The sequence below is a fragment of the Scyliorhinus torazame genome, chromosome 21 (assembly GCF_047496885.1).
Source record: "Scyliorhinus torazame isolate Kashiwa2021f chromosome 21, sScyTor2.1, whole genome shotgun sequence".
Lineage (NCBI taxonomy): Eukaryota > Metazoa > Chordata > Chondrichthyes > Carcharhiniformes > Scyliorhinidae > Scyliorhinus > Scyliorhinus torazame.
The window spans coordinates 68,028,700-68,047,076 of NC_092727.1; the positions used below are offsets into that span (position 1 = coordinate 68,028,700).

The window sequence follows — 18,377 nt, forward strand, 5'->3', positions numbered from 1 at the left end:
TACCTCCTCCGGTAGTGAGTTCCAGGCACCCACTACCCTCTGCGTAAAAACTTGCCTCGTACATCTACTCTAAACTTTGCCCCTCTCACCTTAAACCTATGCCCCCTAGTAATTGACCCCTCTACCCTGGGGAAAAGCCTCTGACTATCCACTCTGTCTATGCCCCTCATAATTTTGTATACCTCTATCAGGTCGCCCCTCAACCTCCTTCTGGGGCAGTTTTTGTACAGAGTGTGTAGGAGGGTTTCCTGACACAATATGTGGATAGGCCGACAAGAGGGGGGGGCCACATTGGATTTGGTACTGGGAAATGAACCGGGCCAAGTGTTAGATTTGTTTGTGGGAGAGCACTTTGGAGATAGTGACCACAATTCGGTGTCTTTCACTATTGCAATGGAGAGGGATAGGGCCACATGGCAGGGCAAGGTTTATAATTGGGGGAGGGGTAATTATGATGCGATTAGGCAAGAATTAGGGAGCATAAGATGGGAACAGAAACTGTCAGGGAAAGGCACAAATGAAAAGTGGAGCTTGTTCAAGGAACAAATACTGCGTGTCCTTGATAGGCATGTCCCTGTCAGGCAGAGAGGAAATGGTCGTGTGAGGGAACTATGGTTCACAAAAGAGGTTGAATGTCTTGTCAAGAGGAAAAAGGAAGAGTATGTAAGGATGAGAAAACAAGGTTCAGTAGGGTCGCTTGAGGGTTACAAGGTAGCAAGGAATGAGCTGAAAAACGGGCTCAGGAGAGCTAGGAGGGGGCATGAGGAGTCCTTGGCGGGTCGGATCAAGGAAAACCCCAAGGTCTTTTACTCTTATGTGAGAAATAAAAGAATGACCAGGGTGAGGGTAGGGTCGGTCAAGGACAGTAGTGGGAACTTGTGCATGGCGTCAGAAGAAATAGGAGAGGCGTTGAATGAATACTTTTCTTCAGTGTTCACAAAGGCGAGGGGCTATGTTTGTGAGGATGAGAGTGTGATTCAGGCGGGTAGGCTGGAGGAGGTAGATGTTCTGAGGAAGGATGTATTAGCAATTTTGAAAAACCTGAGGGTCAACAAGTCCCCTGGGCCAGATGGGATATATCCTCGGATTCTTTGGGAGGCAAGGGATGAGATTGCAGAGCCTTTGGCTTTGTTATTTGGGTCCTCATTGTCCACGAGGATAGTGCCAGAGGACTGGAGAGTGGCGAATGTTGTTCCTCTGTTCAAGAAAGGGAATAGGAATGACCCTGGTAATTATAGGCCAGTTAGTCTTACTTCGGTGGTCGGTAAGTTAATGGAAAAGGTCCTGAAGGATAGGATTTATGACCATTTGGAAAGATGCAGCTTAATCCGGGATAGTCAACACGGATTCATGAAGGGTATGTCTTGCCTCACAAATTTGATTGAATTCTTTGAAGAGGTAACTAAGTGTGTAGATGAAGGTAGAGCAGTTGATGTTGTTTACATGGATTTTAGTAAGGCGTTTGATAAGGTTCCCCATGGTCGGCTCATGAAGAAAGTAAGGAGGTGTGGGATAGAGGGAAATTTGGCCAATTGGATAAGTAACTGGCTTTCACATAGAAGACAAAGGGTGGTGGTGGATTAAAAATGTTCAGACTGGAGACCAGTTACCAGCGGTGTACCACAGGGATCAGTGCTGGGTCCTCTGCTATTTGTGATTTTTATCAATGACTTGGAGGAGGGGGCTGAAGGGTGGGTGTTAAGAATCTTGTATTTGAAGGAATGTTAACTCCTGGCTGGCTCGCCAATTGTTAAAATCTTGTATTGAAAGGATCTTAACTTGCCGAACTACGCCAAGTTGGGGGAAGCTTAGTTGATGAATCAAAGTCCTGGCGCAATACGACAAGTTGTAAGATTTGTAATAATTCTGGACTATGCCAAGTTATTCGATTCCTTGTATTATTCGACTGTGTAAAGTTGAAGGAATTTATATCATTTCTGCTATTCGGTTACCAGTAGCACTTTGTGAATATTGGGACTCAGCAGAAACTTCAGTTAAAACTTCTCAGGTGCCAAAAAGAATTGTTTTATTTGTAGTCGCTTGATTACAATTTGAAAGTCATTTAAAAGGCAATTCGAAGACAATTCGAAGCTTTCAGAGAATTACAGACATTATCTTTTTGCTTAGGCAGACAGCTTGAAAGTAACTTTTAAAAGGTCAAAGTCTGGCAATGAAACATGAAGAGAGAGAGAGAGCTAATCTTCAGCTAAACTCAAACTCAAAGTACAAAATAGACTAACAGACTGACAGAATCAAAAACAGAAAGACAGAACCCCCAAAAGACAACTCACAAACTAACAAGAAAGACTATTAAGGACAAAACTGACCAAACTAACAGAAAGACAGCACAACACAACACAAAGACACTACAGAAAGACTCTGAGAATTAAAGACAGCAATTAAGGACAGACAACACTAAAATGGCGGGCGGAAACTTTTCAGTTATACACTTTCATATCTGTCTTAAGTCATCTAATCACACCCCAATATAATCCTAATTGGTTTGGGTTAGACTCAAACACATTTGATTTGATGGCAAGCCGCCCGTCTTCAATGTGCAACATCAGCTTTTAGTTGTTTCATGTCTTCATGTTATGGAATGTGGTATTCTGACCAATAAAAACTGGTCTTTTGCTGACTTAGCTGTTATCTGCATTGTGAACAATGGTGCCTTCATGTTGCTATGGTATTCAGTCCTTGTCCTTGACAATTAGCACAAGCAGTGTCAAATTGTCTTGCAACTGTGCTGTTCTAATGTCACACTGACTTTGAAAGTATGCATTTGCCAGAACAACGGACCTCAGTAAAAGTGAATTATGCTGTATAAATGGGTATTTAAAACTGGGGCTTAATATTTATGCTTAAACAGCTATCTTTTACGTATACTAGTTGTATTCAAAATACCTGGCTTCTACAGTGGGCCAGTAAATTTGCTGTTGACACCAAGATTGGTGGAGTAGTGGATGAGGTGGTGGGCTGTTGTAGGCTGCAAAGAGACATTATAGGATGCAGAGCTGGGCCGAAAAATGGCAGATGGAGTTTAACCCTGATAAGTGCGAGATGATTCATTATGGTAGAAAAAATTTGAATGGCAGGGTTCTGAGGAATGTGGAGGAACAGAGGGATCTTGGGGTTCATGTCCATTGATCTCTGAAGGTTGACACTCAAGTGGATAGAGCCGTGAAGAAGGCTTATAGTGTGTTAGCGTTTATTAACAGGGGGCTTAAGTTTCAGAGCCGTGGGGTTATGCTGCAACTATACATGACCCTGGTGAGACCACATTTGGAGTATTGTGTGCAGTTCTGGTCACCTCACTATAGGAAGGATGTGGAAGCATTGGAAAGGGTGCAAAAGAGATTTACCAGGATGCTGCCTGGTTTGCAGGATAGGTCTTATGAGGAAAGGTTGAGGGAGCTAGGGCTTTTCTCTTTGGAGCGGAAGAGGATGAGAGGCGACTTAATAGAGGTTTATAAGATGATGAGGGGGATAGATAGAGTGGACGTTCAGAGACTATTTCCTCAGGTGGATGTAGCTGTTACAAGGGGGCATAACTATAAGGTTCAGGGTGGGAGGTATAGGAGGGATGTCCGAGGTAGGTTCTTTACTCAGAGAATGGTTAGGGTGTGGAATGGACTGCCTGCTGTGATAGTGGAGTCGGATACTTTAGGAACTTTCAAACGGTTATTGGATAGGCACATGGAGCACACCAGAATGACAGGGAGTGGGATAGCTTGATCTTGGTTTCGGACAATGCTCGGCACAACATCGAGGGCCGAAGGGCCTGTTCTGTGCTGTACTGTTCTATATTAATATTTGTGCACAAATGCTCCTGAACCCCATGTTCCTGTGCCCCACTGTTTCTGTATCCTAATGTTCCTGAACCCCAACATGTTTGAACCCTGATGGTTTTGAACCTCAGTGTTCCTGAATCTTAATTTTCCTGGACACCCAAATTTTTGTGTACCAATGCTCCTGAACACAACATTCCTATGCCCCACTGTTCCTGAATCCTAATGTTCCTGACCATCAACATTCTTGAGCCCTGATGTTTTAAAACCTCATTGTTCCTATGCCCCAATGTTCCTGAACCCTAATACTCCTAAACAGGAATGTTCCTAAACCGGAATGTTCTTATGTCCCAGTGTTCCTGTCTCCCATGATCCTGTGCCCCAAAATGCCTGAACCCCAAATGTTCTGAACCGGTGTTTCTGTATCCAATGCTCCTAAACACCATTGTTCCTAAACCCAATGTTCATGAATCTCAATGTTCCTAAACCCCAATATTCCTGTGTCCCAGTGTTCAATGTTTCTGATTTCAATGTTCCTGACTCCCAATATTCTTGACCTCCCAATTCCTGAATCTAATGTTGGTGAATCCTAATGTTCCTGAACTCCAACAATCCTATTTCCCAATGTTCCTGTGTCCGTGTTCCTGCGACTCCCAATGTTCCTGAACCCCAATGTTCTTGTGTGCCAATGCTCCTGAACCCTAATGTTCCTGAACCCCAATAGTCATGTGTCCCAATGTTCCTGAACCCCAATGTTCCTATGCCTTATTGTTTCTCTAGTGACCTAACATGGCTTGACCTAATCTTTCTCTTCAAATCCTTCCATGGCTTCACTCCTCCCTATCTCTGTAATCTCCTTCGCCCCCAAACCCTCCGTTATACGAACTCTAATTCTCGCTTCTTGTGCATTCCCAATTTTATTTGCTCCACCATTGGTGGCTGTACTTTCAGCTGTGTGGGCGCCAAGCTCTGGAATTCGCTCCCGAAACCTCTCCACCTCACTTTCTTCATTTAAAACAGACCTTCAAACCAACCGCTTTGACCAACCTTTTGATTGATTAGCTGACCTAAATATCTCCTTTTGCGGCACGAAAATTTTTTGGGAGAGAAAAGAGCTAACGTTTCGTGCCCGATGACTCTTTGTCAAAGTCATCGCACTCGAAACGTTAGCTCTTTTCTCTCCCTACAGATGCTGCCAGACTTGCTGAGATTTTCCAGCATCTTCTCTTTCGTTTCAGATTCCAGCATCCGCAGTAATTTGCTTTTATTAATGAGTCTGTAATCCTGAAGAATATTACAAGGTGTTTTTCTCCTCTGGATACAATCAGAAAATTGATCACAAATTTGCTTTAAACCAATCTCCATTTTTCTGAACTAAATCTGTGATTCAAATTACACCCAGGCTTATATGAATAAACAGAAATGTAAAATGTTCCATAAAGCATTGCAATTGGTCAGTGTAACAGAACGTAGTTGTTTATTTTTGAATTAATAAATATACATTTATATATTTAAGAGTGGTAATCTGGTGCATTTGATTAATAAAGGCAGAAAATATAGTCCCCCATGAATGAGTAACCTGATTTCAAATCGCTGAAAGCAACTTTGAACAACATTCCTCAACCAGTCCCTTGTTTTATCAATAGCTGTAAGTCAGGTGCTGAGGGTATTAAATGTTTTTATTATGTAAAATCTCTTAAACATACACAAGCGCTTGTGCTTCATTTTAACAGCTCCTTGAAGTTTCTGTGGTGATTATTTCCATCTGCCAATGTTGTCCATTTCGTGGCCAGTTTGCAGTGAGTTGAATATTCATCAGCCTTAAAGGTGGTGCGGAATCTATGTGTGACACCCTAATCTTTTAAAATTGGTTCAATTTCTTTCACCTATTTTGCATTGATCAAACCAGTACCAGCAAGCGAATTCTCCAACTCTGCAAATTTACACTCCATTCAGTCCATTCAGCCTGGTCTTGATGAAGAATTCCAAACCCGTACTCTGCTCTCTCCTCAATGCCTGGAAACTCTCCCCGTTACAACTTTTCTCAGTATTTCGCTACACGTGTACAATTCCTCACTTGTTCTCTGTGACAACCATTGCCTCGTGTAAAGTGCTCTGCGTGTCTGTAACATTCGGAACGTTGATGAATCAGACACACTGTCCTCCCTCCAGCTTTTTAAATGAAAACACTGAGTATAATATCAGAAAGAGTGGGCTCAGGTGTGGATGAACACAGCCTTTCAAACTCACCCACTGCAGTGAAAACCAAATCCTTTCCGGACTTCGGTTTTGTTCCTCTCACTGATAGATTTAAAACACATGATGAGTGGGCGAGGTTTTGCAGAATAGTCTGCTGTATAATAGTCATTGTAAAACAAACAGGTTTGAAATATATATATATATATATATATATATATACATATTGATAAAATGCTGTGAGTACAGAATAATATAAATGACAGCACTATGCAGTTGGAGGTAATTTAGCTAAGCTGCAAGATTTGAATCTTATCCCGTGGCATATTATGTGTTCCTAGGTATGGTTTGACAGGATCTCGATTGCTGATCTTTTCAGTGACAGTTTGAAATCAGTCTGGTGTGTTATATCTGTGCTCCACTGTGGTACTGTCCCTGAGGGTTAGACAGTCACACAGTGTGAGAAGCTTCTTCATTCACCGCACTCCCCGCTGACTTGCTGTGGTTGGCATGGGGCAGGGGGATGGAGTGGGTCTCAGTGATAGTTCATGTTACACAGTCAGATGGTAAATGTGTCTCTGCTCACTCCACACTATACATTCTTAATCCTGATCCGGACAAAAAGAGTTGCCGGTGAGAGAGAGGCAGAATCTCTGGACAGCAAGTGGACGTGTCGATAGCCTGTGGACACAAACAGAAACCCAAATTAAATGGCGAAGGAGAGAATGCAGGGAGAATGTGGGAGATTGGAATTCAGAAGCCGCACACTGTCACTGACTGCAGGAATTGGTGAATCAGGTCCAGAATGGCTTTAGCCAAAGATTATCAACTGTATTACCCACTCCTGGGCAGGGCTTTGATAAAGTGAACCACCGCACTGGGAAATTTCACATCTGGACCTCATTAATATGTTGTTTCCGGTTATTGGGACAAGGCAGTCTGGGGTAAAATTGAGTGGCAGGAATGTGGGTTTGTTATTTATTTACAGCACAGAAAGAGGCCATTCAGCCCATCGTATCTGCACCGGCTCCCAAAAGAGTTACCCACCCAATCTCATTCCCCGGCCCTATCTCCATAACCCTCGAAATTCATCACTTTCAAATATATATCCAGCTCACTTTTGCAACCTCCTATGGAATCCACCTCCACCACTCTCTCAGACAGCGCATTCCAAATCCAACAACTCTCTGAGTAAAGATGTTTCTCCTCATCTCACTCCGAGCTCTCTTGCTGACCATCTTGAAATTGCGACCCCTGGTCACTGACATACCAACAATTAGGACCCTTGTAAAAGGTTCCTCAAATGCTGGAATGGGTATTAAGGGTGCTGGTTTTATCACAGCTTGAGGTTTCCCTATCACTTGACACGTGTGACATGATTGATAACATTTAACTACATCTTTATGTCGTCCAGGCCAATAAAAATGTTTCTGGATTTTAGCTTTGAGTTTTCCTTATTCCCAAATGACTTCCCACTGGTACCTCATGTGCAACTCGCAACACCTCCTTCCTATACCCTACCGGCAATATTACTTGATGAACTTCTGCCCACTTTTCATCCGCTAGCATATGTAAAGGTCTCCATTTTCTCATCAAGACATCACTTTTACGGTAATAACACTCTGGTATACACTCAGATTCCTCATCTGTATATGCTTTCTGATATATCCGTTTTATTTCTACATCTTTCTGTTGTAACTCCGCCAATCTTCCTGAACTAAAAATATCCGCCTCATCTTCCACCTGTTCTTGTTCTTTTCCAACCATCTGATCAAAAATCGTTTCTGATAATTGCATTTCAACTTCATCTTCACTCTTTGATTTCTCCTCTTGTCTTAACCTGTGACTTTGCGACCTTGTAACTACACAATCCGGAAAAATCCCAGGATATGCGTCCTTCAACACTTCAGATTTTCCACTGGCTTATCAACCACAGTGGGCATCACTCCCACCTGCGTTCCAGCTATATCATTACCCAAGATAAACTGTATTACTGGACAAGATAGTTTCTCTATTATTCCTACTACCTCTTCACCACTCTTCACTGGACTTTCCAACCTTACCTTATATAATTGAACTCTACTCCTCTCACCCTGAATTCCACATATTACCACATTTTCTGGCACCATTCTTCCCAAACTACATAACTCCTCATCTTTTACCATTAAAGGTTGACTAGATCCCGTATATCTTAAAATTGTGACTTCTTTACCTGCTCCTCCTGATAAACATGAGTAAACTTTACCCACACAAGTAAATTCTTTAAAGACATCTGGCACCTTCTTATCAATCACCTCTTGATCAGGTTGTACAATCTTTTGCACCTCCTTCGCTTCACTTGGGCTTTCCTTTTCCACTTTAACAAACCCCACTGTCTTATCCTGTTTTACCACATCAGCCTTCCCAGTGCTTTTCTTCAACCACCAACACTGTGACTTTACATGGCCTAGTTTATTACAGTGAAAACATTTGATATTTTTCATTTCATTTCCACCGTCCTGAATTTCTCTTTTAATCTGAGGTACACTGGGCGGGATTCTCCGAAATGGAGGCAGAGTGTTCGCGCCGTCGTGAACGCAATCGAGGTTCAGGACGGCGCGAAACGGCCCCTATCCCGACCGATTCAGGGCCCGATAATGGGCTAGGAGGGGCGCCGCATCATTTACGTGCGCCAGGCCTTGGCGCCGTGTAAAGGCGGCGCCGCATACATGGCGCGGCCAGCGCTGCATAACTGGCGTCACCCGCGCATGCATGGTTGCCGTCCTCTCCGAGTCCGCCCCGCAAGAAGATGTCAGACGGATCTTGAGGGGCTGCGGAAGAAAGGAGGTCCTCCTTCAGAGAGGATGGCCCGACGATCGGTGGGCACCGATCGCGGGCCACACCCCATTTGAGGCCGCCCCCGGTGCAGGATCTCGCCCCTTTTAACAGAAGCACATCATGGGCGGGATTCTCCGACCCCCCGCCGGGTTGGAGAATCGCCGGGGGCTAGCGTGAATCCCGCCCCCGCCGGTTGACGAATTCTCCGGCACCAGATATTCGGCGGGGGCAGGAATCGTGCCGCGCCGTTTGGCGGGCACCCCCCCCTCCCCCCCGGCGATTCTTCGGCCCATCCAATGCCTGTCCCGCTGGCGTGGATTAAACCACCTCTCTTACCGGTGGGACAAGGCGGCACGGGCGGGCTCCGGGATCCTGGGGGGGGCGGGGGGCGATCTGACCCTGGGGGGTACCCCCACGGTGGCCTGGCTCGGGACCCACCAATCCGCGGGCAGGCCTGTGCCATGGGGGCACTCTTTTCCTTCGCCTTCGCCACGGTCTCCACCATGGCGGAGGCGGAAGAGACCCCCTCCACTGCGCATGCGCGGGGATGCCGTGAGCGACCGCTGACGCTCCCGCGCATGCGCCGCCTGGCAATGTAATTTCCGCGCCAGCTGGCGGGGCACCAAAGGCCTTTCCCGCCAGCTGGCGGGGCGGAAATCAGTCCGGCGTGGGCCTAGCCCCTCAAGGTTAGGGCTCGGCCGCTCAAGATGCGGAGGATTCTGCACCTTTGGGGCGGCGCGATGCCGGACTAATTCGCGCCGTTTTTGGCGCCGGTCGGAGAATTCCGCCCCAGGTTTACATTCACTACTGAAAACATTTATAATTCTGAATTCACCAAATGATCAAGAGATAGTCTTTTCATGGCAGAGAGAACAGCAGTACACCTGCTTTGTCTGGCTTCAGCTCCAACACTGAAAATGAAACAAAAAAAACACAGACACTCCCAAGCTTTTCTCAAAGTGAAACTAAAAAGCAGAGCCAGAGCTCAGATCCACCCACACTCTTGACATCACTGCAGTGACATGAGCAGCCAAACATTTCTTAAAGTGACATTCTCATGACACCGGGATGGGCCGAGCGGCTGTTGTGAAAAAGACGAGTCCCGCCGGCGTCGTCCACACCTGCTCTCAGCTGGCGGGAACTCAGCGTGGAAGGGTCATGGGGTGGCCTGTGGGGGGGGCCTCCAATGTGGCCTGGCCTGCGATTGGGGCCCACCGATCGGAGGGCAGGCCTCTCTGGCTGGGGGCCTCGTTTCTTCCATGCCGGCCCCTGTAGCCCTACGCCATGTTGAGTCGGGGCCGGCGCGTTGAAGCGAGCCACTGTGCATGCGCGCATTGGCGCTGGTGCCGCTGCGCATGCGCGGACCCCGCGCGCCCAGTTGATGCCGGGATCAGCAGCTGGAGAGGCGTGGATCATCCCAGTGCTGTGCTGGCCCCCTGTAGGGGCCAGAATTGCTGATCCTGAGGCCGTGTTGACGCCCTCAAGAGACGCGACGGCGTTTCCGACGCCATCAACACTTAGGAAAGGATTCTGCGATCCTGAGGCTATGTACTTGCACCCCAAGGTCCCTCTGCTCCTGTATTCCCCTCAAAGTTGTACCATTGAGCCTATATTGTCTCCCCATGTTTCTTTACCAAACTGCATTATCTCACATTTTGCTGCATTGAAGTTCATCTGCCAGCTGCCTACTCCTTTGGCCAACTTGTCAACATCCCTCTGAAGTCGCTCAGCCTCATCCTCACAATTCACTGTTCTCCCTAGCTTAGTATCATCTGCAAATTTAGAGATTTTGCCCTCAACACCCACTTCTAAATCATTTATATAAATCAGAAAAAGCAAGAGTCCCAACACTGAGCCCTGGGGAACACCACTTTCAACTCATCTCCAGTCTGAGCCCATCTATACCTACCCTCTGTCTCCTATCTCTTAGCCAACTTCTAATCCATGCCGCCAAGGACCCATCAATACCAAACATGTTTAATGTGCTAACAAACCTGCCATGTGGTGGCACTCTATCAAATGCTTTCTGAAAGTCCAAATATACAACATCCATGGCACTACTTTCATCCACTGCCTGTGTCACCTTGTCAAAGAACTCAATTAAATTTGTCAGACAGACTTGCTCTCGACAAAGCCATGCTGACTGTCTAGTATTAACTTATTTTTCTCTTAGTGTATATATCTCATTCCGTATTATGGCCTCCATCAGTTTTCCCACTATTGATGTCAAGCTGACAGGTCTGTAGTTTCCTGGGTTATCCTTTGCCCCTTTCTTAAACAATGGTGTTGGGGGAGAATCCGACAGGCTGCATTGCGACCAGCATCTGGCTCCCAGAGCACCATCCCCACTGTCACCCCCACCTTCTCCTGTCCCTGCCCCATCACTGTCTTCAAACAGAGCAGTGCCTGGAGGCGGGACTGTGCCAGGGGAGTGTCCGGGACACCAGCAGTCAAGGAGGGGCAGTGTGAGGGGAGGGGCCATGTTGGGGAAGGGCAGTGATAGAGGGGGAGGGGCAGTGTTCGGAGAGGGGCAGTGTTGGGGAAGGGGAGTGTTGGGGGGGTAGTATCTGGGGGGCAGTGTCGGAGGGGATGGGGCAGTGTCAGGGGTCAGGGCAGTGTCGGGGCACCGGCAGTCAGGTGAGGGGAAGTGTGACAGGAGGGTTAGTGTCAGAGGAGGTGGGGCAGTGTCAGATGGCGTGGGGCAGTGTCAGAGGGGGTGGGGCAGTGTCAGAGGGGGTGGGGCAGTGTCAGAGGGGGTGGGACAGTGTCAGGGGGGTGGGGCAGTGTCAGAGGGGGTGAAGCAGTGTCAGAGGGGGTGGGGCAGTGTCAGAGGGGGTGGGGCAGTGTCAGAGGGGGTGGGGCAGTGTCAGAGGGGGTGGGGCAGTGTCGGAGGGGTGGGACAGTGTTGGGGGAGGGAGCGTGCGGCAGTGTCAGAGGGGTGGGGCAATGTCGTGGAGGGGCAGTGTCGTGGAGGGGCAGTGTCGTGGAGGGGCTGTGTCGTGGAGGGGCTGTGTCGTGGAGGGCCTGTGTCGTGGAGGGCCTGTGTCGTGGAGGGGCTGTGTCGTGGAGGGGCTGTGTCATGGAGGGGCAGTGTCGTGGAGGGGCAGTGTCGTGGAGGGGCAGTGTCGTGGAGGGGCAGTGTCGTGGAGGGGCAGTGTCGTGGAGGGGCAGTGTCGTGGAGGGGCAGTGTCGTGAGGGGCAGTGTCGTGGAGGGGGCAGTGTCGTGGAGGGGCAGTGTCGTGGAGGGGCAGTGTCGTGGAGGGGCAGTGTCGTGGAGGGGCAGTGTCGTGGAGGGGCAGTGTCGTGGAGGGGCAGTGTCGTGGAGGGGCAGTGTCGTGGAGGGGCTGTGTCGGGTGGGGGGCAGAGTCAATGTTGGGTACAGGGGTACAATGATAATTACCTTCTTTAATACTGGCGAACGGGAGTGTGAACTGCCCGATGAAATCATTGCTGGTGGTTGAATCGTAATCTTCAACTACAAAGCGGACGAGAGCGAGCTCGGGAACGCTGATTGTAAACCGAAGCAACTCATTCCACACGGGATTAAATCCTGCAATCCAACAAAAATATACAGAAACTGTGAACCTTACTGATGACAGCAATCCACCCATAGAATCACCAGCTGCATGGTTTCAGAAATAACCGCTGCGGTTTGCACCTGTGTTCACTGCGAACGTGGGTGCAAAATACTGCGAGAGTCAGAACGATATTCTCCCCATTGAAATGTTGTTTTCTGATTTTTCCCACCCTCGACGCAACAAAGCCCCCACCCTTCCATCTCCATACATTTGAATAAAATTTGATGAGCGAGCTTTCTCGCCATATGCTCGCCCCCACATTTATAACTCCCCCCCCCCCCTCCCTGACGCGATGTCCCACCGGGGAGGCTTACAACTGCTTTTCACAAATGAGCAGCAGTCGAGGGGAACCTGTCGGGGCACACAGTAAAGTATAGCCCCCGGGCGGAGAGAGACATGACCAGTAAATGCCACTACCAGGTTGCCAGGGGAAATTCCAGCCATGGGCCCTCTGGGGAGTTCCATTGGGGGGTGTTCCCATGTGTGTGTGTTGGAGAAGGGGTTGGTTTGCCCCGGTGTTTGTGGGGGTAGAGAGGTTGAATTTTTTAAAGCACAGATCGGGTGGGGCGCCCTGATCCCTGTGGCGTTGCCGGCTCGATCAGGCTCCGCCCTACCCGCGTGATGGCGGATTCCATGCCTCCACAGAGGGCAAAATTCCACCCACGGCTCCGATGGTGATGGGTGATAGCAGCTGGAATCGGTTGCCACTAGATTCTCTGCTCCCACCTGCCCGTCACCAAACCCACCGGCGGTGCGACAGGAGAATTCTGCATCCAGTGTGCAGCAAGTTGGCACTGGTTACAAAGATTTCACATTTTGCTATTCACCATCGCAGCTCCCATCCTAACAACTCCCGAATCATTGAGGTGATAGTTTCTTTGATAAAGAGACATCAATGTATCAAAGAGGGTTTGGAATTTTAAGTGCCAGTAAGAAATATTGAGGATGTGTCCCAGGCTGTGGGCTACTCAGAAAGTCATCAGGCCCATATTGTGAAGTAAAAGATATGATACAAAAAGCCGAAACCTCAAACAGGATGTAAGGTTGATGAAACATACTTCCCCTCAGATTCCTGAGCTTAGAATCATAGAATCCGGACAGCGCGATTGGGCCCATTGAGTCTGCACTGACCCTCTGAAAGCCCACCCTATCCCTGTAACACCACCTCACCTTTGTACACAAAGGGGCAATTTAGGTGTGGCCAATGCACCTAACCTGCACATCGTTGGACTGTGGGAGGAAACTGGAGCACCCGGAGGAAACCCACGCAGACACGGGGAGAAAGCGCAAACTCCACACAGTTACCCGAGGGCAGAATTGAACCCGGGTTCCCGCCGCTGTGAGGCAGCAGTGCTAACCACTGTGCCACCGTGCTGCCTAACTTAGACCAAGAGAATCAGTTCCTTTGAATTTCGGCGGGAGCGGCATGCAGGGGCCTTCTGGGAGGTGAGTATTTGAGTTTGAGTTTAAAACACTTACCTGGTCCCATTTCTGTTCTTCTTTTCTGTTTTATTTTTTATTTTATTTGTTAAGGCGGGAACCGGAAGTTCGACCCGCGGACTTCTGGGAAGGTTCCCCCCCCCACCCCCCCCACCCCCAAATAATTTCTGGTGGAGAGGAAACCCGAGACACTACACATGTAGTGTCTCCCACCCGCCCTCCTCCTCTAACCTAATAATAAAACCCATTGGTGTGAGGTAAGTGCCATATTATATTATTATTTTTTTCTTTTTAAATTTATTTATTAACCAGATTTTGGTTGGAAGTTAGAGGGATGGCAGGGAAGGGAGTGCAATGTTCCTCCTGCAGGATGTTTGAGGTGAGGGATGCCGTTAGTGTCCCTGCTGATTTTATCTGCAGGAAGTGCAGCCATCTCCAGCTCCTCCAAGACCGAGTTAGGGAACTGGAGCTGGAGTTGGATGAACTTCGGATCATTCGGGAGGCAGAGGGGGTCATAGATAGCAGCTTCAGGGAATTAGTTACACCAAAGATTGGAGATAGATGGGTAACTGTAAGAGGGACTGGTAAGAAGCAGTCAGTGCAGGGATCCCCTGCGGCCGCTCCCCTGAGTAACAAGTATACCGCTTTGGATACTTGGGGGGGGGGGGGGGGGGGACGACTTACCAGGGGTAAGCCATGGGGTACGGGCCTCTGGCACGGAGTCTGTCCCTGTTGCTCAGAAGGGAAGGGGGGAGAGGAGCAGAGCATTAGTAATTGGGAACTCGATAGTCAGGGGCACAGATAGGAGATTTTATGGGAGCGAGAGAGACTCACGTTTGGTATGTTGCCTCCCAGGTGCAAGGGTACGTGATGTCTCGGATCGTGTTTTCTGGGTCCTTAAGGGGGAGGGGGAGCAGCCCCAAGTTGTGGTCCACATTGGCACTAACAACATAGGTAGGAAAGGGGACAAGGACGTCAGGCAGGCTTTCAGGGAGCTAGGATGGAAGCTCAGAACGAGAACAAACAGAGTTGTTATCTCTGGGTTGTTGCCCGTGCCACGTGATAATGAGATAAGGAATAGGGAGTGAGAGCAATTAAACACGTGGCTACAGGGATGGTGCAGGCGGGAGGGATTCAGATTTCTGGATAACTGGGGCTCTTTCTGGGGAAGGTGGGACCTCTACAGACAGGATGGTCTACATCTGAACCTGAGGGGCACAAATATCCTGGGGGGGAGATTTGTTAGTGCTCTTTGGGGGGGGGGGGTTAAACTAATGCAGCAGGGGCATGGGAACCTGGATTGTAGTTTTAGGATACGGGAGAATGAGAGTATAGAGGTCAGGAGCACAGATTTGTCATCGCAGGAGGGGGCCAGTGTTCAGGTAGGTGGTTTGAAGTGTGTCTACTTCAATGCCAGGAGTATACGAAATAAGGTAGGGGAACTGGCAGCATGGGTTGGTACCTGGGACTTCGATGTTGTGGCCATTTCGGAGACATGGATAGAGCAGGGACAGGAATGGATGTTGCAGGTTCCGGGGTTTAGGTGTTTTAGTAAGCTCAGAGAAGGAGGCAAAAGAAGGGGAGGTGTGGCGCTGCTAGTCAAGAACAGTATTACGGTGGCGGAGAGGATGCTAGATTGGGACTCTTCTTCCGAGGTAGTATGGTCTGAGGTTAGAAACAGGAAAGGAGAGGTCACCCTGTTGGGAGTTTTCTATAGGCCTCCAAATAGTTCTAGGGATGTAGAGGAAAGGATGGCGAAGATGATTCTGGATAAGAGCGAAAGTAACAGGGTAGTTATTATGGGAGACTTTAACTTTCCAAATATTGACTGGAAAATATATAGTTCGAGTACATTAGATGGGTCGTTTTTTGTACAATGTGTGCAGGAGGGTTTCCTGACACAATATGTTGACAGGCCAACAAGAGGCGAGGCCACTTTGGATTTGGTTTTGGGTAATGAACCAGGCCAGGTGTTAGATTTGGAGGTAGGAGAGCACTTTGGGGACAGTGACCACAATTCGGTGACGTTTATGTTCGTGATGGAAAGGGATAAGTATACACCGCAGGGCAAGAGTTATAGCTGGGGGAAGGGCAATTATGATGCCATTAGACATGACTTGGGGGGGATAGGTTGGAGAAGTAGGCTGCAAGTGTTGGGCACACTGGATAAGTGGAGCTTGTTCAAGGAACAGCTACTGCGTGTTCTTGATAAGTACGTACTGGTCAGGCAGGGTGGAAGGCGTCGAGCGAGGGAACCGTGGTTTACCAAAGAAGTGGAATCTCTTATAACAATATTAGGCGGGTTATAACAATATTAGGCGGGAACTGAAGAACATAGATTGGGGGCGGATGTTTGAGGGCAAATCAACATCTGACATGTGGGAGGCTTTCAAGTGTCAGTTGAAAGGAATACAGGACAGGCATGTTCCTGTGAGGAAGAAAGATAAATACGGCAATTTTCGGGAACCTTGGATGACGAGTGATATTGTAGGCCTCGTCAAAAAGAAAAAGGAGGCATTTGTCAGGGCTAAAAGGCTGGGAACAGACGAAGCCTGTGTGGCATATAAGGAAAGTAGGAAGGAACTTAAGCAAGGAGTCAGGAGGGCTAGAAGGGGTCATGAAAAGTCATTGGCAAATAGGGTTAAGGAAAATCCCAAGGCTTTTTACACGTACATAAAAAGCAAGAGGGTAGCCAGGGAAAGGGTTGGCCCACTGAAGGATAGGCAAGGGAATCTATGTGTGGAGCCAGAGGAAATGGGCGAGGTACTAAATGAATACTTTGCATCAGTATTCACCAAAGAGAAGGAATTGGTAGATGTTGAGTCTGGAGAAGGGGGTGTAGATAGCCTGGGTCACATTGTCATCCAAAAAGACGAGGTGTTGGGTGTCTTAAAAAATATTAAGGTAGATAAGTCCCCAGGGCCTGATGGGATCTACCCCAGAATACTGAAGGAGGCTGGAGAGGAAATTGCTGAGGCCTTGACAGAAATCTTTGGATCCTCGCTGTCTTCAGGGGATGTCCCGGAGGACTGGAGAATAGCCAATGTTGTTCCTCTGTTTAAGAAGGGTAGCAAGGATAATCCCGGGAACTACAGGCCGGTGAGCCTTACTTCAGTGGTAGGGAAATTACTGGAGAGAATTCTTAGAGACAGGATCTACTCCCATTTGGAAGCAAATGGACGAATTAGTGAGGGGCAGCACGGTTTTGTGAAGGGGAGGTCGTGTCTCACAAACTTGATAGAGTTTTTCGAGGAGGTCACTAAGATGATTGATGCAGGTAGGGCAGTAGATGTTGTCTATATGGACTTCAGTAAGGCCTTTGACAAGGTCCCTCATGGTAGACTAGTACAAAAGGTGAAGTCACACGGGATCAGGGGTGAACTGGCAAGGTGGATACAGAACTGGCTAGGCCATAGAAGGCAGAGGGTAGCAATGGAGGGATGCTTTTCTAATTGGAGGGCTGTGACCAGTGGTGTTCCACAGGGATCAGTGCTGGGACCTTTGCTCTTTGTAGTATATATAAATGATTTGGAGGAAAATGTAACTGGTCTGATTAGTAAGTTTGCAGACGACACAAAGGTTGGTGGAATTGCGGATAGCGATGAGGACTGTCTGAGGATACAGCAGGATTTAGAGTGTCTGGAGACTTGGGCGGAGAGATGGCAGATGGAGTTTAATCCGGACAAATGTGAGGTAATGCATTTTGGAAGGTCTAATGCAGGTAGGGAATATACAGTGAATAGTAGAACCCTCAAGAGTATTGAAAGTCAAAGAGATCTAGGAGTACAGGTCCACAGGTCATTGAAAGAGGCAACACAGGTGGAGAAGGTAGTCAAGAAGGCATACGGCATGCTGGCCTTCATTGGCCGGGGCATTGAGTATAAGAATTGGCAAGTCATGTTGCAGCTGTATAGAACCTTAGTTAGGCCACACTTGGAGTATAGTGTTCAATTCTGGTCGCCACACTACCAGAAGGATGTGGAGGCTTTAGAGAGGGTGCAGAAGAGATTTACCAGAATGTTGCCTGGTATGGAGGGCATAAGCTATGAGGAGCGGTTGAATAAACTCGGTTTGTTCTCACTGGAACGAAGGAGGTTGAGGGGCGACCTGATAGAGGTATACAAAATTATGAGGGGCATAGACAGAGTGGATAGTCAGAGGCTTTTCCCCAGGGTAGAGGGGTCAATTACTAGGGGGCATAGGTTTAAGGTGAGAGGGGCAAGGTTTAGAGTAGATGTACGAGGCAAGTTTTTTACGCAGAGGGTAGTGGGTACCTGGAACTCGCTACCGGAGGAGGTGGTGGAAGCAGGGACGATAGTGACATTTAAGGGGCATCTTGACAAATATATGAATAGGATGGGAATAGAAGGATACGGACCCAGGAAGTGTAGAAGATTGTAGTTTAGTCGGGCAGCATGGTCGGCACGGGCTTGGAGGGGCGAAGGGCCTGTTCCTGTGCTGTACATTTCTTTGTTCTTTGTTCTTTGTTATTTCTACTTCCAAATTACAAGGGATTCTGTGGATTTCACAGCTAGGTGCCTGATTTGCATATTTCAAG

General features: G+C 48.1%; 1 protein-coding gene across 1 annotated transcript in view; it reads right to left on the minus strand.

Annotated features, from left to right (window-relative positions):
• Positions 1–5,242: 5,242 nt before the first annotated feature.
• Positions 5,243–18,377, minus strand: part of LOC140398336 (1-phosphatidylinositol 4,5-bisphosphate phosphodiesterase delta-3-like) — a 567,936-nt gene continuing 554,801 nt past the window's right edge. Inside the window, exons 14-15 of the mRNA XM_072486917.1 lie at positions 12,202–12,351; positions 5,243–6,665 (exon numbers count right to left, since the gene is read on the minus strand). Coding sequence (XP_072343018.1) covers positions 6,577–6,665; positions 12,202–12,351 — 239 coding nt within the window. The 3' untranslated portion in view covers positions 5,243–6,576. The remainder of the gene's footprint in view (positions 6,666–12,201; positions 12,352–18,377) is intronic.